Source organism: Schistocerca americana, chromosome 3 (genome assembly GCF_021461395.2).
Source record: "Schistocerca americana isolate TAMUIC-IGC-003095 chromosome 3, iqSchAmer2.1, whole genome shotgun sequence".
NCBI lineage: Eukaryota > Metazoa > Arthropoda > Insecta > Orthoptera > Acrididae > Schistocerca > Schistocerca americana.
Window position 1 is genome coordinate 896,845,278 of NC_060121.1, and position 23,864 is coordinate 896,869,141.

Below are 23,864 nucleotides of genomic sequence, written 5' to 3' on the forward strand. Positions count from 1 at the left end.
AGGATGTGGGTTTTAAGGGAGAGGGTAAGGAGTCATTCCAATCCCGGGAGCGGAAAGACTTACCTTAGGGGGAAAAAAGGACAGGTATACACTCGCACACACACTCATATCCATCCGCACAGCGGGACCCACCTCCTCTTCCTCAAAATCACCCTCTCCAAACCTTCCAGGAATTTCTGACTTCCAGCCTTGCCTCTCAATCCTTCTTAAAAAACCTTAATCCTACTCCCAACATCACCACTGCTGAAGCCCAGGCTATCCGTGATCTGAAGGCTGACCGGTCCATCATCATTCTTCCGGCGGACAAGGGTTCCACGACCGTGGTACTTGATCGTCGGGAGTATGTGGCTGAGGGACTGCGTCAGCTTTCAGACAACACCACATACAAAGTTTGCCAAGGTAATCCTATTCCTGATGTCCAGGCGGAGCTTCAGTGAATCCTCAGAACCTTAGGCCCCCAACAAAACCTTTCACCTGACTCCATCAACCTCCTGACCCCACCGACACCCCGCACCCCTACCTTCTTCCTAAAATTCAAAAACCCAATCATCCTGGCCGTCCCATTGTAGCTGGTTACCAAGCCCCCACAGAACGTATCTCTGCCTACGTAGATCAACACCTTCAACCCATTACGTGCAGTCTCCCATCCTTCATCAAAGACACCAACCACTTTCTCGAACGCCTGGAATCCTTACCCAATCCGTTACCCCCAGAAACCATCCTTGTAACCATTGATGCCACTTCCTTATACACAAATATCCCGCACGTCCAGGGCCTCGCTGCGATGGAGCACTTCCTTTCACGCCGATCACCTGCCACCCTACCTAAAAACCTCTTTCCTCATTACCTTAGCCAGCTTCATCCTGACCCACAACTTCTTCACTTTTGAAGGCCAGACATACCAACAATTAAAGGGAACAGCCATGGGTACCAGGATGGCCCCTTCGTACGCCAACCTATTCATGGGTCGCTTAGAGGAAGCCTTCTTGGTTACCCAGGCCTGCCAACCCAAAGTTTGGTACAGATTTATTGATGACATCTTCATGATCTGGACTCACAGTGAAGAAGAACTCCAGAATTTCCTCTCCAACCTCAACTCCTTTGGTTCCATCAGATTCACCTGGTCCTACTCCAAATCCCATGCCACTTTCCTTGATGTTGACCTCCACCTGTCCAATGGCCAGCTTCACACGTCCGTCCACATCAAACCCACCAACAAGCAACAGTACCTCCATTACGACAGCTGCCACCCATTCCACATCAAACGGTCCCTTCCCTACAGCCTAGGTCTTCGTGGCAAACGAATCTGCTCTAGTCCGGAATCCCTGAAGCATTACACCAACAACCTGACAACAGCTTTCGCATCCCGCAACTACCCTCCCGACCTGGTACAGAAGCAAATAACCAGAGCCACTTCCTCATCCTCTCAAACCCAGAACCTCCCACAGAAGAACCACAAAAGTGCCCCACTTGTGACAGGATACTTTCCGGGACTGGATCAGATTCTGAATGTGGCTCTCCAGCAGGGATACGACTTCCTCAAATCCTGCCCAGAAATGAGGTCCATCCTTCATGAAATCCTCCCCACTCCACCAAGAGTGTCTTTCCGCCGTCCACCTAACCTTCGTAACCTCTTAGTTCATCCCTATGAAATCCCCAAACCACCTTCCCTACCCTCTGGCTCCTACCCTTGTAACCGCCCCCAGTGTAAAACCTGTCCCATGCACCCTCCCACCACCACCACCTACTCCAGTCCTGTAACCCGGAAGGTGTACACGATCAAAGGCAGAGCCACGTGTGAAAGCACCCACGTGATCTACCAACTGACCTGCCTACACTGTGGCGCATTCTATGTGGGAATGACCAGCAACAAACTGTCCATTCGCATGAATGGACACAGGCAGACAGTGTTTGTTGGTAATGAGGATCACCCTGTGGCTAAACATGCCTTGGTGCATGGCCAGCACATCTTGGCACAGTGTTACACCGTCCGGGTTATCTGGATACTTCCCACTAACACCAACCTATCCGAACTCCGGAGATGGGAACTTGCTCTTCAATATATCCTCTCTTCCCGTTATCCACCAGGCCTCAATCTCCGCTAATTTCAAGTTGCCGCCACTCATACCTCACCTGTCATTCAACAATATATATATATATAAGTGATTCATTGAACAACCTTTTTCACTAATCATAAATATTTTTTGGAACCTAATTTGTAATAAAAATAAATACCGAGGTTTTGACTTTCTTCAATAAAATTGTCAGACACACAAAGCACAAATGGTGTATACCCCACAGAACCTTACAACATAAAAATATTATGCCAATACTAAAAAGCCTGAGCATCGTGCAACAGCATTAAATATGATTTGCATATCATGTGTATAGTTATGTACACGAATCTTTCCAAGTTTAACTGAGGGGTGTTCAAAGTTCTCAATTTCTATGTTATGCAAAACTGAGCAACACAACACTACAGCTATTTGAGCGCATTGGTGAACAATTAATAAAATATTTATTAAGATATTGACTTTTTGGGACAATATAAGTAAAACTGTGTAACTGAATGAACAAATTTTCATACACACATGATGCAAGATACTTCCCATGTCACATTTATCAGCTTACCTCAAAAGTATTTTCTGGCATACCTGTTGCTGGATCAGTGGTCATCAAACTGTGCCCTGTGAGTGGTTGTTGTGGTCTTCAGTCCTGAGACTGGTTTGATGCAGCTCTCCCTGCTACTCTATCCTGTGCAAGCTTCTTCATCTCCCAGTACCTACTGCAGCCTACATCCTTCTGAATCTGCTTAGTGTATTCATCTCTTTATCTCCCTCTACGATTTTTACCCTCCAATACTAAACTGGTGATCCCTCGACGTCTCAGAACATTTCCTACCAACCGATCCCTTCTTCTAGTCAACTTGTGCCACAAGCTCTTCTCCCCAATTATGCAGCCCAAAATCAAGTATTTGTGCTACCCGCAGGTCTCTGCCTCATTTTACAATAATATGCATGTAGCAACTAACTAGTCAAATACAAAAACTTCCAACAAATATTAAGAGCTTTGTAACCAGCTCAGTAAAAAGAAAGAAAATTCTTTTTGACATCTGTAATTTTAATTGACATTGGTGAATTCAGCTGTGAGCTAAGTAAAGCTGACTGCTTATCTCAGGGGCAGAAAGGTAAGTAACACTGCCACTGCAGTGGCAGAGGATGTAGGAAGGGGGCTGTTTTCTTGTTTGCCTTCCAGTGGTGACAACTCATGGGCATTTGTGCCTCATACCGATCAGCTGCTATTGTATAAAGTTCAAACGGAAGTAACACGGATTTGTAAATGTGCATTATAGACTGTCATCTTCAAATGCGGTACATGTCTGAGCACCCCCCCCCCCCCCCCATCCAATTTTCTTTCATGAAAATTATTTAAAACTAGTGTGAAGGTTTTTCACTGAGTCACAGCTGGAACTTTTTAATGGCTATATACAAGTTGCCATTCATGATCCAAAATGTTAGATACACTCCATACCTCCAGGTCTAGCCCACTTCACCCCCTCCCACCCCCACCCCGCATCCTTGCCTTTAATTGGTACTACTGCTCTATCCGATAATAATGCTGGTGATGTAGTTCTTGAGGTGTTTGACACAATTTGATTTAATGGAACAACTACATCAAAAGCTTCACAAACCACATTTCCTTTGCCCATTACTAAACAGTTCAAAAAAAAACTTAATTTTAGTTTTGACAGACCTCTGCTGACATAGTTACTAGGCATTGCCAATTCAACTGACTGTACCTAAATGGACACTTGATGCCCCCGTTACCAAACTATGTCAAGGTAAACAAGTGTCAATATGCAATCCAAGAAAATTAGTACCAGCAATACATCATAACTGCAAATAGCAATCAATATATCACAAAGCTTTTTTTATCAGTTTTATTATACAATCTGCTAGTTAAGTCTCACTTGCTCAACAGCTGATAAAATAGTGTGGTTAAAGAATACAAAACAACTTTAAGACACTAACTCAACATTTCTCCTCCGAAGTTTAAGAGCTTTATAACATGTAAGAGAAATGAAAATTAACTTTTTTCTTTCAATTATATCAAGCAAGTATACAATCACTCAAAGTTATTTTTATTAAACTTTGATTTTGATTCTATTCACATACAATGAGAGTAAATTTTTATAGAACTGATGTTGCAAATGCACATCAAAATGTCCATGAAGACTGCTGCCGCTGCTTGGAGGATTCAGGGGTACAGCTACTGCAACATGAAATGCAAGAAGAAATTTTGAATACTGAATCAGAGGAATTATATAAAGTTAGTCTTACTCATTAGCTGTGCTCAAATTTCAAGACATGTGAACAAATTTACTTACTAACATTAATACACAAAGGACATATTAATAAGGCTTGGTGAGTTATAGTTCAGTAGGTTTCTGCTCTCCCAATAATGATACTAAATACAAAGGCTAATATAAATATTGGCACATATCCAAACTGTTCTTACGTGGTCCAAATTTCTACTTGTGCACCTTGACCACCTGTTTTCTTTCATTCCGCTGTTTCTTGAAAGCTACCAGTCTTGTTGCATAACCATGTTAACACCATTTAAGTGCCCTACCAAAGATATCTAGTACATAATACCCCATTCTCACATTTTTATAAGCACTTATGACAAACATTTTTCCACAAACTGCAGTATTACTTTCCACTTAACAAAAACAGGCAAATGCAAGATCTTTTTCAGTCTAATTTAATAGTCAGGATGACCATCATTCATTATAATTTGTGTGCAATGTCAGATCAATCTGCAGTTCTGGCAATACAAGTGATAGCGTCCTAGACTAAATTCTAATATACTGTTAGTGAAATGAAAAACGAAGCTTGCAGAGTATATTTATTCTCTGGGAGCTGTTAACATAAATAATGAAAATAAAAACAGAAGGAAAATTGTAGCTTGTTAAGGAGAAGTGTCATATTTCAATTAAGGGTGATCAAACAAATACAATGACAAAATATAAGTGGAAGGGGCAAGGGGGACATGAAATAAAAATTCTACAAATCTCACCACTTATCTCAGTGCCGATAAGTGTCACATTTCAATTTGGGTCAACCCACAGGCGAGAGATGAGGGTTCAATAGCCAGCTGACACTGAAATATGCTTCACAATGGGGGTTAATAAGAGTATAAACAATGAAGGGGTGATAAGATGATGATCCCTGTCCCTGTCCACATTTTCTTGCCTGGGGAACTTTGGCTGGATTTCTTTGTGTGCTTCCTTTCAATCTGAAACAAAAATATTTTTCTATCTTTTTTAGAGCTGCTTTTGCTAGACTACCAAAACAATGCCATCCTTAGGCCTAAGCACTATGCACACTTCATTATCTTAAGTATCCGGACACCTACTAATTGAAATTAATAGGAGGGATGTCCACACTTCCCCTTTATGATGTCTTGACCTCTGTGGAGACACTTTCAATTAGGTGTCTGAATGAGCTTGAAACGGCAGCCCATTATCCTTCAACAGCTGACACAGAGATGTCTGGAAAAATGTTGACATTCTGACATCCCAAAGATATTCTTGTGTGTGTTCAGGTAAGTCCATTTCAGGATTGTTACTGTCCACAAAAGATTGCCACACATATGCTGCTTTATGAAAGGCTGCACTGTCATGTTAGCACAACCAATCTCCAAACTGTTACTCTAATGTACGAAGTACACAAAGCTGTAAAATGTGTCCACTGCTTCTGCATTCATATTTTTTTTAAAAAACACCCCCGTACTGTACCTGTACCTGTACCTGTACCACCACCACCACCACCACCACCTCCGTATTTCACTCTTGGAACTACACACAATGGAAGGCAACTTCCTCAAAGCATTCTATAAAACCCTAACTCTTCCATCTGGTTGCCTCATGACACTGCGCAATTAACCACAGCAAATTACTTTTTTTCAGTCATCCATCATCTCAAGCCCCGTTCAGCACTGGCTACAAATGTGTGGCTCCGAGGAGCTACTTCACCACTTTCTCATTCATTTAAGTCCCTGTGCTCAACCACTGCGATATCTGGACTGCCGGTAGCAGTCTTAACTCTTGAGCGATTCCTTCCATTTACTTCAAATGACTTTTTACAACCACCCTCTGCACTGTTCGACAGTCCCTGTACATCAGTGCATGAGGTCTAGCTGGTCTAGTTTTAGCTGTGGTTGTTCCTTCAAATTTCCACCTCACAACCACATAACTAATGGCTGACTTTGGCAGCTTTACAAGGACTGAAATGTCCCTGATGGATTTGTTACTCTTAGGTAGCATCCAATCATAGTGCGCTTTCAAAAGGCACCGAGCTCTTCTGAGTGATACATTCTACTGTTACTGTTTCTCCACTGATAACACAGTATTCTCCACCTCCTTTGATAATGGCGAGTACACTTCTCTTGGCACATGGTTGTCAGTTCCGTATCACATGGGCGCATTTGGATAGTATTTAATAAATAGTGTACGAGAGTAACATGGGCAATTTTTCTGAAACTCATTCTGGACAAGCTGCACAGATCAGGCGAAGCAAGTTATTTTTTATGTACATCCTCCTGACTGAAGGTTTGAGAGATGTTGGCCATTCACTTACATAACAAAATGGAACACCTACAGCCATGATTTTGATATTATTTGTGGCTACAGTTGGTAGCTGATGGCTGGAGAGAGAACATCGTCGTTACCGTCAACAGAAACCAGTATACAGGTGCCCCACTGATGGGTCTGTGTCTACCATTGGAGTTAACCACCTCCCCCCCCCCCCCCCATTCCAGTTAAGGCCTGAAGGTGGTGTACTTATTCACCAAAACTGGTAGCCAGATAGTAAATAATGTCAAAAGAACAGTGGTAGGTGTTCCATTTTATTACAAAAGCAAGGTATGCCCTGCATACATGCTCAGAGGGCAACTAGCACGGAGGGTGCCACCTCCACTTCCCTTTTGCATTGCCAGCAAAAAATTTTCTTCATAACAAGCATCAAAGCAAAATTGGAAGAGACTGACTAAACACACATGCAAGCAGAAATTAACATCACAGTGAAATCAAAAGAGCATTCATCAATGCTTATTATAGTGTTATTTCACTATAGTAGGCTAGTGTTTCATTGGTTTGCAACTTGCAGCAACTGGAGAAGAAACTCCAGTGGCCAAATCCATCAGATTTATACATATTCATAACTAGGGAACAAACATATCTCGGGAAAATGTGAACCTCGTAATTTTTCCAAGGCTATACTTAAAAAGAAGGAAACAAATTAAGACTGGCATTAAAAAACCAGTTTACTCTTAGGTCATTTGAGGTGGACCAGAAATTCAGATGAGGCAAAGATGGAGAAGGAAACCTGATATGCCTTTTTTGAAGTATCCACCCTGGGCCTAAATTTAAGAACCAATAATAAACTCAAGTCCGGATGGCTAGACATGTGATTTGAAACACTTTCCTTTTGAACTGTCTAGTGCTTTAATTGTTGAGCAGCTTTGCTCACAACGAAAAAAAAAGAAAATCAGATGAATGTGAATATTAATGAGTAAAGCACTGTGCAACCTGAACTATGGACGATTAAAATTTCCAATGAGTCCTCTCATAACTATCACTTTCAAGAAAATTTAAAGATACTTTAAACAGGCAAGCTATCTGTTGGGAACTCGCAGCACATCTTCAAGGTACTCATTAAGATGGCTGCACATTACACTGTACAAATAATGGCTAAGTCTGCATAACCCTTATGTAGAGGCATTACTTTCTTTGACGACACAGAGAACTGTAAATGATGTTTGATCTACGAGTTGCCTTGTCCAAAAATCTGAGCATTGCATGCACACAAATTTTTGCGTCAGTTACTGACATAAGACAATGTATCATCAGGTATACTAGAAGGTTGCTGTATATAAGACAGTTTATCACGAGGAAAACTAAAAGTACACAGTATGCAGTTTGTCTCACACAGCTTCCAAACATAACCTATTTGCGTAACATGGCACACTCACCATTTTGCTACAAAAACTACTTAAAAGCTTCTATTTATCTCCACAATTGCAGCACCTTTGAGATAACTCACAGCATGTGTGTTAAAACAACCCTTTCTGCAATTTGTAGCTAAACTTCTGTATTTGTATAGACAAAAGGCTAGCTGTGGTAGCACCTTTTTCAAATGATCTAACTAGTTTTGAATCCTCACAGATGATGTGCCTCTTGCGGAAAAACATTGGAATTAAACAGAGTTTGCCGAGATATTAATTCCGAAAAAAATTAAAGGAAACTGATTTCTTGTGGTATATGGAGTATGGAATATGTAGCAGTTTCCAAGGTGGTTGTTAGGTTGAGACCCATGTGCACATTTCGAATTAATGGCATCTGATTCCACCTGTCTGCTTTTGTTTTTGTTCGCATTTGTTGGCATGTGTATGTAGTGACGTCATTATCATTTTGTATATATTCGAAGTAGCCGTTTCTGCCATATTGATGGTGTCATGGGTCAAAGCAGACAGGTGGAATCTGACACTTCTGTAATGCCCTGAAACAAACAGCAATGACTTTCACAATCACTGTCCCTCACATCTGATGTTCCTTTTGGAATGTCAACATTTCTATATCATGTCTTAAATATTTATATTTCATACCTTCCTACCAACAATGTCACATTCACCAGTTCTGAAATAATTCACTCAGCGGTTCTGCCATGTTATGCAGTAGTCAACATGTCTAGTAACAGGTACATAATATCCTCTCCCCCTTCCACATATTGCAAGTAGATTATGTACCATAAATGAATAAAAAATGCACCAAAACTCAGATTAGTCTCATGTGTAATGCAGCTTTTTTGAATTTACCTTAAGGTATTAATTACTTAAAATGTGAAGTGCAGTAAATATGAAGAGAATGTAAACCTGGGAACTGCTTCAGACCATTTATTTTGTATTCACATAAAGTGGCTTCACTAAATCACAACCAAACTGATAGCTTATAACCCCCCCTACACTGCAGCCAAAACCAAGATATCAGTAGGACACACTAAGGAACTAAATGTCGCGTCTAATAATTAGAGGGGGGACTGCAATAACTACTTTCTACCACTACAGACAGCCTTTCAAACCCATCAATACAATTTTTTATTCATAACTACTTAATATTCTGCCTTGCTAAAATGCAATGCCATTTGCCAATTTAAAGGTCCTTCATAACGTCTTATCTTTGTCATTTCGTACTACAATGGAAAACAATTTAACAAAACCAACTATGTTAATTATTTCATTTACCATGTAGGCCTACACCACCATAAAATAATTTTAAGAGATGTTATGATTTCGAATTAAGAATGTACTAGGCTAATCATAATCCAACAAACGATAAAGGATGCACGGACTAATATACACATTAACCAATATCCTTCAGGCAACACTGTTTCTGGCTGCTGCTTGCAACTATACACCATAATGTAACTTCCAACGATATTGCCTTCACTGCTTGCAAATGCAGAAACCATTCAATTTTTAACTTTCCACCACACACAAACACAAGGTTCAGTATAGTGTTACTGTGTCTTGAGGAACTCAACAGAAAAAGCCAACTGACACGGTTGTAAACTCATTTTCCTAAATTTACTTTGATACAGACTAAGATGTTCACTCCAACCAACAATCTTAGCAGTTATGTATTGAGAAAAGCGGAAACACATTTAGTGTCCCCCATAGTTATTAAGGATTGTATCCTTAAAATATTTGATTAAAAGTTAAACCGAAGAGACTACGCTACTCAGATCTAAGTATCAAGTAGCGTTTCTGGGACGAAAAGGTCACGACTAAATTCTAACAATTATTGAACTGTAGCTACACTTAGAAGTCAACCCTACAGGTAATGCAAATAAATATAGTCACCGTATACACGCTATTCTACATTTTTAAGCATTTAATGTAAAAAACTACATGCAAAGATAGTGGTTCCAGGAAAATCACAACAGTAACATTAACTACGAGACAATAGCAACAAACGAATAATTTCGAAGTTAAGTAGAGAAGGATTTTTTAAAAATTAAGAATACCTCTTCACGGCAAAATAACTGAGCCTTCAGATTCTTCAATTCTCCTTGTCCTTGTTTGTTGCTTCCGCCTTATTTTCTTTGGATTTTTCTTCCTGTTTTCCGTCACCTGCGGATCCTTCTGCGTCCTTCCCCTTGGATTTATCTGATATTACTGCAACCTCTTCCTTACTTGCCTCGTCGAAGTTCTCAACGAGTTCAGGAACTTCGTCGTCTTCTTCAATGCTAGCTTTGCCGCCTGCAGCACTGTTTGCCACACTCGATGCCAGGCGCTTTAATTGAGTCAAACCTTCAGTGCCCAACTGACTTAGAATACCCGGTAACATTTCTGTAATTTGCTTTGTTTCTCCAAGGCCAGTGATGGCAAATGTATTGGCCGCTAAAGACGCTTGGGCTTTAGGATTATTAAAGTGAATTACAGTACCGTCATCCTTGATCATATTTACTTCTTCGATGCCCGGTATAGTATTTACTGAAAGCTTCTTCAACGAACTTTGCAACTTCTTGTCATCAGTAGCTGCGGTTGCATGAACAACCTTCTTCTTCCTTCGCGGTGTGCCTTTCCCTCCAATCCGCACCTGGGCCTGTAGTTTCTTCAACTTTTCTTGGTTCATTTCTGCTGCCTTAACTGCAACAAGACGTAAACTTATTTCACTAACACTTCAGAGAAAATGTCAAAAGAATATACGCTGCGCGCCGTTACTGCGTACACTGGATGTATACCTTTTTACACACGTGCTCTCACACAAAACCAATTCATGAAGAAAATGGATGCCGGCAGGATTGCCAAAGCAACTCGTTCACAAAGTAAGCAACGTAAGCTGCAATGCATTACAAGATGCGTGATATCGGTCTACGAATCATTATTGGTTTAGCAAATAGAATAGTAAATGTGTTACAACAAACAACTTACCCACATATGATTAACACGTACACAAACAATTACTGAGCGTCCCTACAGTTGAAATACGGACTACTACTTCGGAACCATTGGCGTTGCGATCGATCTCACCGGAAGTAACCTACAAGGAGCATAGCGACGCAGTGGTCACAACAAACATTTCGTACAAAGAACAATCACGCCAGCGACTAATTTGTGGGCAATTATTCGTCATTCGTCTGACGATATAGATCTGTTTGCAAATAATAATACATACGAATGAGTGCTACTATTTACTGATTATAAAACCCATTTTGAAAACACATATTAATATTCTACACACTACATATTTTGCGAGTTCAAATTTGTAATGCTTTTGGTTGTTCCTCTAAATTTTAAGAGATGTACCGAAGTCGTGAGTAACGGGTTCCTTAACATTCCAAGTAGGAGATGAAGTATCTCAATAATATTCTGGTTGATAAAAAATAGTAATTGACAAGCTAAGACCCATCCTAAGTTACTTTTTTATGTTGCTTGAGATTTAAAATAGAGAAGAATATGACTTCTCTATACATATCCATAATGCTTTTTTTATTACTAGTTGGATATAAAGTATGCGTTTTAGCAGTTGGCACCACTGACAGAATTGTCTGTAACCTCAGCTCAAAGCATAACTGCGAGATGTGACAGTAATGTGTCAGTTGTGATGGGTGTTGCGAGTGGAGGTTAAAGAACCCATGTTTTGTTGTTGTTGTTCATGATGTTGTTATGTTATGCGCGCTGCCGTTTGTAAATATTAGAAACAAAAGAGATTAAATGACAAGCAATAATGTGAGAACGAAGGTTTTATTTTACAAGCCTATGAAGTGATAATATGCCGTCTAAATCCATTCCGTTAACAAGTAGTAACGACATAGGATCGCAAATTCGATATAGTGTGACATCCCGCGTCTTTACCGCCTGTGATGTGCTACCTTGCTCTGCTGCGAGTTCTTCTAGGAAGGAAAGCAGTTTTGATCCCCTGAAAAACTCTTTAGCGAAAATGGACCAGTCCTTCCAATATGTTAACAAGGTGCTTCATAATGTCAGTGACAATTCAAGAAGTCAGAGTCTGCCTGACTGTTTAGACACCGTAAAGAAACCTTCGTTTCTAACCCAGGACCACAATCATGTGAGCAGCGAAGTGCTCTCATCTGAAAATGCTAATGTTGCTGCGAGTATATTAAAGCCAGATATCCTAAAATCGAATGAAGCTTGGTTCAAGACTTGGCCAGAGAGAGGAACTGAAAAGATTGGTGTCAGCACTACTACCGAGTCTCTCTCGCAGCCAGAGCAGCAAAACGAAATCCTGCACACTGACGTGCCCAGTTCGAACATCTCAACAGGTGAAGGATCTGCAGTAGTCCGTAAGGATAGAAACTGCCAGCACAGCGCTGTAACAACGTCCAGTGTCTTATGTCTGGTACCTAATGGCTGCATTGATAGTGTAGACAATATGCATGAGAATGTAAGCTGTCGAACAGTCCCTGTAACAAACGCATATTCCACTTTTTGTAGTGCAAACAGTTGTGAGATTTCAGACGCAAGTGCATCAACAGCATCTGTTCCATTAACACAAATGTTGCAGTCTATACCACTGGCATATAGTCCAGTAACTAGACAGTTGCATATAATATGTACAGGTGAAAGTCAAAAGAAAGAAAATTATGTTCACACTTCGCCCGTGAAACAGTGTTGTCATTCAGATTATGAAGCTAACATCTGCCGTCCAAAAACAGTGGCAGGAGGGTGTAATTGTGAAACAAAAATAAAAAATGAACTTAATGTGGATCGTGAGGACACAGTAAGCTTTGAATCACCATGTAGTACTCTTCAACGGTTGGGAACGTACGAAAATTGCCAGTCACATACAGATGCTAGTTCTTTTTCTAGTATAGTTTCCAGTTTAAGTGACGCTTCGCCTTCTATGAATGAAGACAACAGTGCAGTGGACGAGGAATCTAGAATTCATAGTGGAGCAGATCACGAGAGTCTCAGTTCAAGTGAATTAAGTGCATGTGAAGAAACTGGCCCAGCAAAATTCAAACGAAAGGGGATTTCCAGCTTTTTTAGCAGGTAAGTGACATCAAGTTTATGAATTGCTCTTTAAGCGCTAAAGACTTCAAATTAGCCATAATTAGCACCTTATTATTGTTGTAACTAGTGTAGTTTCCACAACGGTTTGCTTCGGTAACACTGTGTCAGGCGCTACAAGAGAGAGAAAGAACATCATTTACACAAGGAAAACGGAAAAATATTTGTACGTCTATGGTTTGTCATCGTAAATATTGGGGAGTGTAAACGATGAACTTTGCTACTGAAGTGCATGTAATTATTCTTCAAGACTGTGGTTCTGTGATATAATATTCACACTTTTTCACAATGAAAATGACAGCAAATCGTTCAACAATACGTACCACAAAAATCGACATACGTTTTCTTCGCGAATCGTTGTTAAGTGCAGCAGTAATTATTTCCTTTCTATCGAGTTTATTCGGCAAGTAGTTTCCCAAAATCTGAGGCTTATCTTTGTTCTAAGGAATTTATATGAAGGTGAAACCAAAGTCTCTCTCTTTCCCAAACTTGTTTTCACTTTTATGGACATGCATAATCTAAACAAGACATAATCTGTGTTCTGATGTATTATGACAGTGACTCTGTAGCACGGGTTCGCAGATGCTGTAAATGTAGTGTGTAAGAATTCCGAACGGCGGAATGAGATGATCTGACGTCTATTCACTGTAGATGTTGTAGTGAGGGAAGTTGTAGCTTGTACTGTATAGCTCACTTTTTTATTGGCTCTAAATCAAATAAATTGATCGCTCATTCATCAATCATTTATACCGATTGTTCTGAAGGCGACTGTTTCTGTATTCTACTAGTGTTTGTTTCATTCTCTGTTTGCGTCTGAGAATGTGACAATCTACGCTTCCAGCAGTGCCTGTTCAAATATATGAATTTTTACTGCACTGGTGTTTTTTTTAGTAGTTGAAGAGAAACTATTGGAGATGTCGATCTTTTTAGCTTCATGAGCACTGGCAATTTCAAATACGTGGATTTTTACCCTTTAAAAATCGCCTCCCTCTAGCCCCTCCTATTTGGAGTTTTAAGTTGCCATAAAAGCAGGAAGCCACCGGGGAAAAGTGTAACGAAATCCCAGCAGCTCAAGTGTGATCATTTTAATAGCAAAATTTTGACCGCCGGAGACGACCAAACATTGACGGTATTCTACCAAATCATCAATATTTACACTGAAGAGCCAAAAGTCTGGTACATCTGCCTAATATCGTGTAGGGCCCCCGCGAGCACGCAGAAGTGCCGCAACTCGATGTGGCATGGACTCGACTAATTAGTGCTGGAGGGAATTGACACCATGCGTCCTGCAGGGCTGCCCATAAATCCGTAAGTGTACGAGGGCCTGGAGATCTCTTCTGAACAGCACTTTCCTAGACATGCCAGATATGCTCGATAAAGTTCATGTCTGGGGAGTTTGGTGGCCAGGAGAAGTGTTTAAACTTAGAATATTGTGTTCCTGGAGTCACTCTTGAGCAATTCTGGATCTGTGGGGCGTCGCATTGTCCTGCTGGAATTGCCCAAGTCCATCGGAATGCACATGAATGGATGCAGGGGATCAGATAGGATGGTTACATACGTGTCGTCCGATTCTTGAGTATTGCTCATCAGTATGGGACCCTTACCAGGTTGGATTAATAGAAGAGATAGACATGATCCAGCGAAAAGCAGCGCGATTCGTCATGGGGACATTTAGTCAGCGCGAGAGCGTTACGGAGATGCTGAACAAGCTCCAGTGGCGGACACTTCAAGAAAGGCGTTACGCAATACGGAGAGGTTTATTATCGAAATTACGAGAGAGCACATTCCGGGAAGAGATGGGCAACATATTACTACCGCCCACATATATCTCGCGTAATGATCACAACGAAAAGATCCGAGAAATTAGAGCAAATACGGAGACTTACAAGCAGTCGTTCTTTCCACGCACAATTCGTGAATGGAACAGGGAAGGGGGGATCAGATAGTGGTACAATAAGTACCCTCCGCCACACACCGTAAGGTGGCTCGCGGAGTATAGATGTAGATGAAGATGTAGATGTCACCTGTCAGAGTCGCATCTAGACGTATCAGGGGTCCCATATCACTCCATCTGCACACACCACACACGTTACAGATTCTCCACCAGCTTGAACAGTCCCCTGCTGACATGCAGGGTCCATGGATTCGTGAGGTTGCCTCCATACCCGTACACATCCATTTGCTCAATACAATTTGAAACGAGATTCGTCTGACGAGGCAATATGTTTTCAGTCATCAACAATCCAATGTCATTGTTGACGGGCACAGGCGAGGCGTAAAATTTTGTGTTGCGCAGTCATCAAGGGTACACGAGTGGGCGTTCAGCTCCGAAAGCCCATATCGATGATGTTTTGTAGAATGGTTCGCACGCTGATACTTGGTGATGGCCCAACATTGAAATCTGCAGCAATTTACAGAAGAGCTGCACTTCTGTCACGTTGAACGATTCTCCTCAGCCGTCGTTGGTCCCATTTTTGCAAGATCTTTTTCTGGCCGCAGCGATGTTGGAGATTCGATCTTTACAGGATTCCTGATATTCACGGTATACTTGTGAAATGGTGGTACGGAAAATCCCCACGTCATCGCTGCCTCAGAGACGCAGTGTCCCATCACTCATGCGCTGACTATAACACTGCATTCAAACTCAGCTAAATCTTGATAACTTGCCATTGTAGCAGCAGTATGCGATCTAACAACTGTGTTAGACACTTGTCCTACATAGGTGTTGCCAAATGCAGCGCCGTATTATGCCTGTTAACGTATCTCTCTATTTGAGTACGCGTGCCTAAACCTGTTTCTTTGGTGCTTCAGTGTGTAACAGCCTTTTGTCAAACAACTCCTTAGTTAGCGAGTGGGCCACACGGGTTAGCCAAGTGGTCTGAGTCGCCTGATCACGGTTCGAGCAACTTCCCCCATCAGTGGTTCGAGTCCTCTCTTGGGCGTGGGTATGTGTGTTGTCCTTAGCGTAAGTTAGTTTAAGTTAGATTAAGTAGTGTGTAAGCCTAGGGACTGATTGACCTTCGCAGTTTGGTCCCATAGGAACTTACCACAAATTAGCGAGTGGGTTGTGATTGTTGTCCACAGGCAAGTACGTATAGGCCATGCAACATACTACAACAAATGTGTAGTGGCTATTGTTGGTGGTTCTTGATATCAAGATCTTCAGCTTGGTTGCCGGCGAAAGCCTCGGGCCTTTTTTTAATACAAACTTTGCGCTGGGGGACACACATCCTCGTAGGGTCAAATGAAAATCCGCTATTTGAAAGCAGCAACAGTGACATGTAAGATGCAGAAGTGGCATCAGATCGAGAGGCTCACCTCGCTGTAAGATGAATAACACATATACCAGCAAATGCTAGGTGGTACCTTACATTGAGATCAGAGCTAAGCAGTAAAACAATATCCAGGGCGCTCTCTTGCTGTCTGCCCCTGAGTACTTTAGGTGTGAGCCCTGAGAGTACCAATGTGGAAAAGTACTACTTCCAGTTATGTGATCTTTTGGACACTGATTAGACGGCGAAATCTGTATCAGCTATAGACTGACATCCTCACAGGAGTGACTTGAACGTGATTTAATTAGATGTTCGGGAACATAGACTTTGGGCAGATCAGTGGCACTAAACGGTGTTGGCAGTTCTCTGTGAAGAGGCAACCCCAGTTCCCGGAAACCATTGTCCAAGAAACAAAAATATGAATACATTCTCAGAGCTGACCGAGGTTTGTGGGAAGGTGACTTCAGTTATCAGGTGATTTCTGGAACTCGAAATGCGCTCCCAAACGTTTCCAATTGGGAAATCTTCTGAGAAGCTACTATCTCGCTCCGATTCGGCTGATAGTGAAGTTGTACAACAGCCCACCCTCCACTATTGGGCAGGGAATGAAAGATGGGAAAAAAAGCCAGCGCATCGCTTATACCAGTGGTAATGGAGCCTGGAAGGAGGTAGAGAAAGGATAGAACGCTTTGGCTTGAGGTGAAATAAAGACCAACACTTGATAAAAACTTAAAGTTGGTGACCAGATATGTATCACCTCATATCTATTACAAATATAGTTCCATCTTTTGTAATTTAACAGCTCCGCCATGTGGTTAACATGCAGATTTCTATTCTTTGCTGTTGCGCACTCCTTGATTATAAATACATCGAAATAACATTTTCTTTACATTTTTTTCTGCCATCGTCTTTTAGAGACTGCAGCAACATTATGTACACCTGGGCCGATGACATATGTTTATTTTCTTAGCAGCAGAACAATTATATGGCTTCGCACCGGGTCTAGTTTGTGGGTGTGATGCACATCTGAGGCACAAATTAAAATTTTGTATTCAAGTTTTCTTCCGGTAAGGACTTCAGAATTGCTGTATGGAGCTAGTGTTCGATCATCCGTCCAAATAAATGTCACAAACGTTCCCCGAAGAAGCCGCATTTGATTTTTACCTTCGTCATGGTCAGTTCTATAATGAAGTCTTCGACAAGGAGGTCTAAAGACTGTGTCATGAGGCGATTTTTGTCGCTGCTACTTGAATAATCGCTCCGTGTGACAACGTACTCCCTGCTACTGACGCGACTAGCAGCAACTAAAAACTAGAGGTGACTGGAATGGAGCATGTTGAGTTCTATTAGTCATGTGAGCTAGTCGCAGCTACCGAGCGCAGATGTCTTCTCGTCTGACAGCTCAGTCGCAAGACGCTCTCTTGTTATCAGACGTAGCGGTCAACTAATTTTGTTTGTTCATTGGGTTTATTTTGTTTATGTTTCCTTGCCGCCACGACACAGAAGTGGAAAGTAAATGTGTGCCAGTGGCCAGGCAACGATGTCTTGAATTTTTTTTATGTTTATCCGAAATATGAAGAGCTGTGGGACACAAGCAACAATAATTCCATGAAGAAGAATGCACAGCAAAATGCTCTCTAAGATAAAAAATAAAACACACACACACACTACCAAGGAATTATGCGAATGACATGGAAATTGGTGGATGTGATGTGCATGTACAGACAACCAAATAATACAGTTTTAGAAAAATTGGATGGTTCATTGAAGAGAAAGAGCTTTACAAATTGGGCAAGTCAGTGACGCATTGGTCCATCTGTGGTCCTTATGCATGCAGTTATTGGGCTTTGCATTGATTGACAGAGATGTTGGATGTCCTCCTGACGGACGCCATGCCAAATTCTGTGGAATTTGCGCATTAGATCGTCAAAATCCCTAGCAGATTGGCGGGCCCTGCCCATAATTGTCCAAACGTTCTCAGTTGGGGAGAGATCCAGCTACCTTGCTGGCCAAGGTAGGGTCTTCCAAACACAAAGACAAACAGGAGAAACTTTCACCATTTGTGGGCGGGCATTATCTTACTGAAATTGCGCAGGTCGCACCAGTGTTTAAGAAGGGTAGTAAGAGTAATCCATCGACCTACAGACCTATATCATTGACGTCGGTTTGCAGTAGGGTTTTGGAGCATATACTATATTCAAACATAATGAATCACCTCGAGGGGAACGATGTATTGATACGTAATCAGCATGGTTTCAGGAAACATCGTTCTTGTGCAACGCAGCTAGCTCTTTATTCGCACGAAATAATGGCCGCTATCGACAGGGGATCTCAAGTTGATTCCGTATTTCTAGATTTTCGGAAAGCTTTTGACACCGTTCATCACAAGCGACTTCTAATCAAGCTGCGGGCCTATGGGGTATCGTCTCAGTTGTGCTTGTGATTTCCTGTCAGGAAGGTCGCAGTTCGTAGTAATAGACGGCAAATCATCGAGTAAAACTGAAGTGATATCAGGTGTTCCTCAGGGAAGCGTCCTGGGACCTCTGCTGTTCCTGATCTATATAAATGACCTGGGTGACAATCTGAGCAGTTCTCTTAGGTTGTTCGCAGATGATGCTGTAATTTACCGTCTAGTAAGGTCATCCGAAGACCAGTATCAGTTGCAAAGCGATTTAGAAAAGATTGCTGTATGGTGTGGCAGGTGGCAGTTGACGCTAAATAACGAAAAGTGTGAGGTGATCCACATGAGTTCCAAAAGAAATCCGTTGGAATTCGATTACTCGATAAATAGTACAATTCTCAAGGCTGTCAATTCAACTAAGTACCTGGGTGTAAAAATTACGAACAACTTCAGTTGGAAAGACCACATAGATAATATTGTGGGGAAGGCGAGCCAAAGGTTGCGTTTCATTGGCAGGACACTTAGAAGATGCAACAAGTCCACTAAAGAGACGGCTTACACTACACTCGTTCGTCCTCTGTTAGAATATTGCTGCGCGGTGTGGGTTCCTTACCAGGTGGGATTGACCGAGGGCATCGAAAGGGTGCAAAAAAGGGCAGCTCGTTTTGTATTATCGCGTAATAGGGTAGAGAGTGTGGCAGATATGATACGCGAGTTGGGATGGAAGTCATTAAAGCAAATACGTTTTTCGTCGCGGCGAGATCTATTTACGAAATTTCAGTCACCAACTTTCTCTTCCGAATGCGAAAATATTTTGTTGAGCCCAACCTACATAGGTAGGAATGATCACCAAAATAAAATAAGAGAAATCAGAGCTCGAACAGAAAGGTTTAGGTGTTCGTTTTTCCCGCGCGCTGTTCGGGAGTGGAATGGTAGGGAGATAGTATGATTGTGGTTCGATGAACCCGCTGCCAAGCACTTAAATGTGAATTGCAGAGTAATCATGTAGATGCAGATGTAGAAATATAAGCCCGGGGTGGCTTGACACGAAGGGCAACAAAAAGGGGTGTAGAATACCATCGACGCACGCTATGCTCTATGAGTGACACCCAAAGGAGTCCTGCTTTGAAAAGAAATGGCATCCCAAAACATCACTCCGGGTCGTCGGGTCGTATGGCGAACGACAGTCAGGTTGGTATCCTACCGCTGTCCAGAGCATCTCCAGAGATGTCGTCAGCCTGAAACTCATTGACTGATGTGGAATTGTCTTCAGTGAAGAGTCGTGCTTCGAGTTGAACCCCGATGACCAGCGAAGTGGTGGTCTAATGCGACAATTTGACAGTATTTGGCATGATATCCCACAGGAGACATCCAACTACTTTGTCAATTAGTGCCAAGCCAAATAACTGCTTGCATAAGGGCCAGAGGTGGACCAACGCATTATTGACTTGATCAGTTTGTGAAGCCCTGTTGAATAAATCATCCAATTTTTATGAAATTGTAATCATTTGGTTGCCTACACATGTGCGTCACACACATCTAACGATTTCTGTCCCTTTCAGGTAACTCCTTCACTTTGAGTAATGGTTTTATTATTATTTTTTATTTATTTTTAGTGTGTAGTTGTAGAAGATAACTTTCAGAACTGAATGAAATTTGACTGAACATCCCCTCTGAGGAACATCTGAGAAAAAATTAACAACATTAAGGACAAAATGAATTAAAGTAAGTGAAGAAATCCTTGAAAATTGGCAAGGGAGCAGAAAATGTGTATAATCCCAAATTAATTTGGTTCAATGAAGCGGATTCAGCACAAGCCAAGCGAACGAGTCGTTTCAGAACTATATGGATTGGTTTGTTCCACATAACAAACGAGGAATGAGATTTTAACGGCACTCTGCTAGCTGCTACCAACTGATACAAACCAGCAACTCCGTGTGACCAGGCAGTAGCGGCTGCATGGAGTGGTGACCACGAGTTGTGGTGGCCTCGAGTGGTAGCAGCGACAAATGTCGCTCCGCGTGACACAGGCGTAACTATAGCAAGAGTGAAAATGAAATTGTCCGCTTGATCACATTTACGTCGGCTTAAAAAATATTACCCTATGTGTAACAATAATTTCTGTTATTACAGTAATGTTTCCAGTTATCTCGCTATACAGTCGTGAGCAGGTTAACTTCCTAAGCCCTGAGCTTTTTAGATTTTATGCATGAGAAGTTTATGTTTGTGGTCACTGTCTTGTTCTTATGCAAAATAAGACTAAAATCCTAATAAAAAAATAATATTGTGATCCATTCAAATGACATGTAGGCTATATGCTACGTAAAGACTTGTGTACGATTTTTATCCTGACAATGACATGCTGTCAGGGATTCCTTTGTTATATTATTTCATTTATAAACAATCATCTCAAATACAGAAATGCGTTTATGTAAGTACTACTAAACGTTATTTTATTATTGTGTATGAAAATACTGTCAGAAAATTTTTCATATGAAGGGATTTCAAAAAGTAAGTGACACATTATTATTGTGGGCCAAATAACTTTTATTGAATGCTGCACTAAACCCAAAAATGACACAGATACATGACATTATTTTTCAACATATTCATCAGGTCTGTATAAACAATGATCAGAATGTACTAACAGTTGTTCAGTTCCTCGATTATAGTAATCTTGTCCATGGTTGTGGAGCCATTTGAGTCTGCTGTGTGAATCTGTTCATCGTCTGAACTCTGCAATGAGTTCTCTGATTGCTTGGACATCATCTTCTGAGGTCTAAGCCGATGACTTTTTCACCACAGATAGACGAGACGCTGCATTTTATCCATGTTCTGCAATATAGATGGTTTACCCATCAAGAATCGTACTGTCTCGCGTACTTCAACATTGGAGAAGGTTTCTGGTTGCCGCGCCGTTCGCCCCCACACTGCTATGCAAGCATTATCAGTACCACGCCAGAACTGTGTCTGCAGGACACCCAGAACATGATCTCTCTTAAGAGAATGCACCACTCTTGTAGTGCAATGATCGTAACGTGGGACAACATGTGTAACTGATTTTCTGAAGTTCCTACAGACATGGTCCATTTTGCATTTTTTATGGAACTTTAAAAAAAAAAAGTATTTCGGTGAAACAATTGCACAATTGTGAGACCCTTAGATGCAGACAACCCACATTTGAAACAATTTTTTCTGAGTTTTATTCATTAACTCAGGTAAATGGATGGCACAGGCTTTGGTGCTCTCGTGCACTTCCTTATTGTAAATACATCATCATTGTCGTCATATGCCGCCTCTTCTTCATTCTCTCATTGTTTTCTGTCCTGTTAATGTGAAAACGTAGGTCGTTGCCAAATGTACACCCAGAGCTACATTGAGAAAACTCTATCGCTGTATTGTTGTGATGAAATAAACAATCACTCATTCAATAATGTGTGGCAAATATTATTATATTACCGCTTTTTCTAAAAACATTCTCGTTCAAAATCATTAAAAACAAGCATAAATCACATTTATTTCTCGAAACCATGCTAGCACTTCCATAAACAGCTTTCTTCAATCAGATCCCCTCCTGCGGGTCTGGGGGTTAGAATAGGCCTGAGATATTCCTGCCTGTTGTGAGAGGTAACTGAAAGGAGTCTCACACGTTTCGGCCTTTATGTGATGGTTCCCTGTAGGTTTTTCAAAATTTTCCCCAAGAGCCAGCCAATTGGGGAAGGGTGCCTTACATTGTGCATCGTGTCCATCGTGCGCTGAGACCTTACGCATCTGTCATCGATGTGAATCTGCTCTTTCGCTAAATGTGGATCTGCTCTTTCGCTAATTCTCCAGCTGTTGGGTAAGGTCACCCTCCTGGGTGCGTTTTCTTCCAACCACTGCGTATTATCGTTTTCTGCGCTGACGATGATAATGGACTTGTTTGCTCATTTGCACCTGATATCCAGCACGGTAGCCAGTCCATTGTGGTGAGGCCGCCATGTACCCTGTTGTTGTAACTACACAGGGATCGCTCTGCTGATACCTGCAGCATTAACTCCCCACATATGCCAAGGAGTCGATGTCTGTCACCCTGCGACATCGGAACTCCCGGCAATGGCCATCCTGCCAGGTGGCCTTTGCTACGGCTGGGTGGTGCTCGTGGGGAGGGCCCCTGGTCAGAGTGGGTGGCATCAGGGCAGGTGACACGCCATAAAGCGTAGTACATCTTCTCTTGCTGGTGGTCCACCACCAGCAGTCTCTAAGTAATCAAGGTCCAACTACAATGCAAAGAAATACAACCCCAAATTGTTTCACTCCCACACCAAGGGAGGAAAGCCAGTGTAAGGATGGCAGCGAAGCTTATTCGCCCCAGTACCTCGTATGTACGAGAGTTGGTGGAGAATATTTCATGTCAATGAAGTCTCAGTTTTTTGTGGAGCATTTAGACGACATGTTTGGGGAGGTGGAGTGCTTGTTCAAAATGCGCTCCGGTCAATCTTGATAAAAACAGCATCCTCTTCCCAGTCATGGGCATTAATCGCTTGTGACAAGTTGGGAGATGTTTCTGTTACCATCACGCCCCATAACAGCTTAAATATGATCCAGGGTATTATATTCCACAAGGACCTTCTTTTGCAGTCTGACGACGAGCTGCGCACCAATTTAGAGCGGCAATGTGTTAATTTTATCCGGCACATCCATCGGGTTCGAGGGACAATCAAGTTGCCACCGGTGCCTTCATCTTGGCCTTTGAGGGTGACATATTACCCGAGAATGTCAAGGTGATGGTTTACCGCTGTGATGTCAAACTTATTTGTTTTCAAACAACATATTATTCCCTTCAACGTAGCTCCCTTCGGCAGCTATACACTGAAGGTGTATGCTCCCAGTCCCGGTAGCAGTGCTGAAAGGCTCCTACTGGGAGAACGTCTAACATGTCGGTCATATCCTTCTGGATGTTCTCCAGAGTCCTAAAATGACATCCTTTTGAGACGTTTTTCAATTTCGGGAAAAAAAGTATCACAAGGATCCAGATCAGGTGACTAGAGAGGTTGTGGGACAACAAGAGTGCCTTTTGAGGTCAAAATTCTATGATGTAAATGGCTTTGTGACAT

The 23,864-nt window shown here is 41.8% G+C and overlaps 2 protein-coding genes across 5 annotated transcripts in view; one reads left to right on the forward strand and one right to left on the reverse strand.

Annotated features, from left to right (window-relative positions):
• Window positions 1-4,120: 4,120 nt before the first annotated feature.
• On the reverse strand, window positions 4,121-11,134 carry LOC124607009 (transcription factor BTF3 homolog 4). Of its 4 annotated transcripts, none has more exons than XM_047139163.1 (4): window positions 10,996-11,035; window positions 10,806-10,903; window positions 10,086-10,710; window positions 4,121-4,269 (listed from the first exon to the last, which is right to left on the reverse strand). In XM_047139163.1, exon 3 carries the CDS (start codon window positions 10,694-10,696, stop codon window positions 10,121-10,123), a length of 576 nt encoding a protein of 191 aa, XP_046995119.1. In that variant the 5' UTR covers window positions 10,697-10,710; window positions 10,806-10,903; window positions 10,996-11,035; the 3' UTR covers window positions 4,121-4,269; window positions 10,086-10,120. The 4 variants fall into 4 exon arrangements, with proteins under 4 accessions (XP_046995119.1, XP_046995116.1, XP_046995115.1 ...); XM_047139160.1 differs by having other exon boundaries at window positions 4,121-4,272; window positions 10,996-11,027; XM_047139159.1 differs by lacking the exon at window positions 10,806-10,903 and having other exon boundaries at window positions 4,121-4,272; window positions 10,996-11,134.
• Window positions 11,135-11,668: 534 nt separating this feature from the next.
• LOC124607371 (TBC1 domain family member 12-like) overlaps window positions 11,669-23,864 on the forward strand; it is a 325,279-nt gene continuing 313,083 nt past the window's right edge. Inside the window, exon 1 of the mRNA XM_047139684.1 lies at window positions 11,669-13,077. Coding sequence (XP_046995640.1) covers window positions 11,837-13,077 — 1,241 coding nt within the window. The 5' untranslated portion in view covers window positions 11,669-11,836. The remainder of the gene's footprint in view (window positions 13,078-23,864) is intronic.

Excerpts from the sequence above, each read along its gene's own strand:
- LOC124607009 (XM_047139159.1), bottom strand. The coding sequence starts at position 10,696 with ATGAACCAAGAAAAGTTGAAGAAACTACAGGCCCAGGTGCGGATTGGA.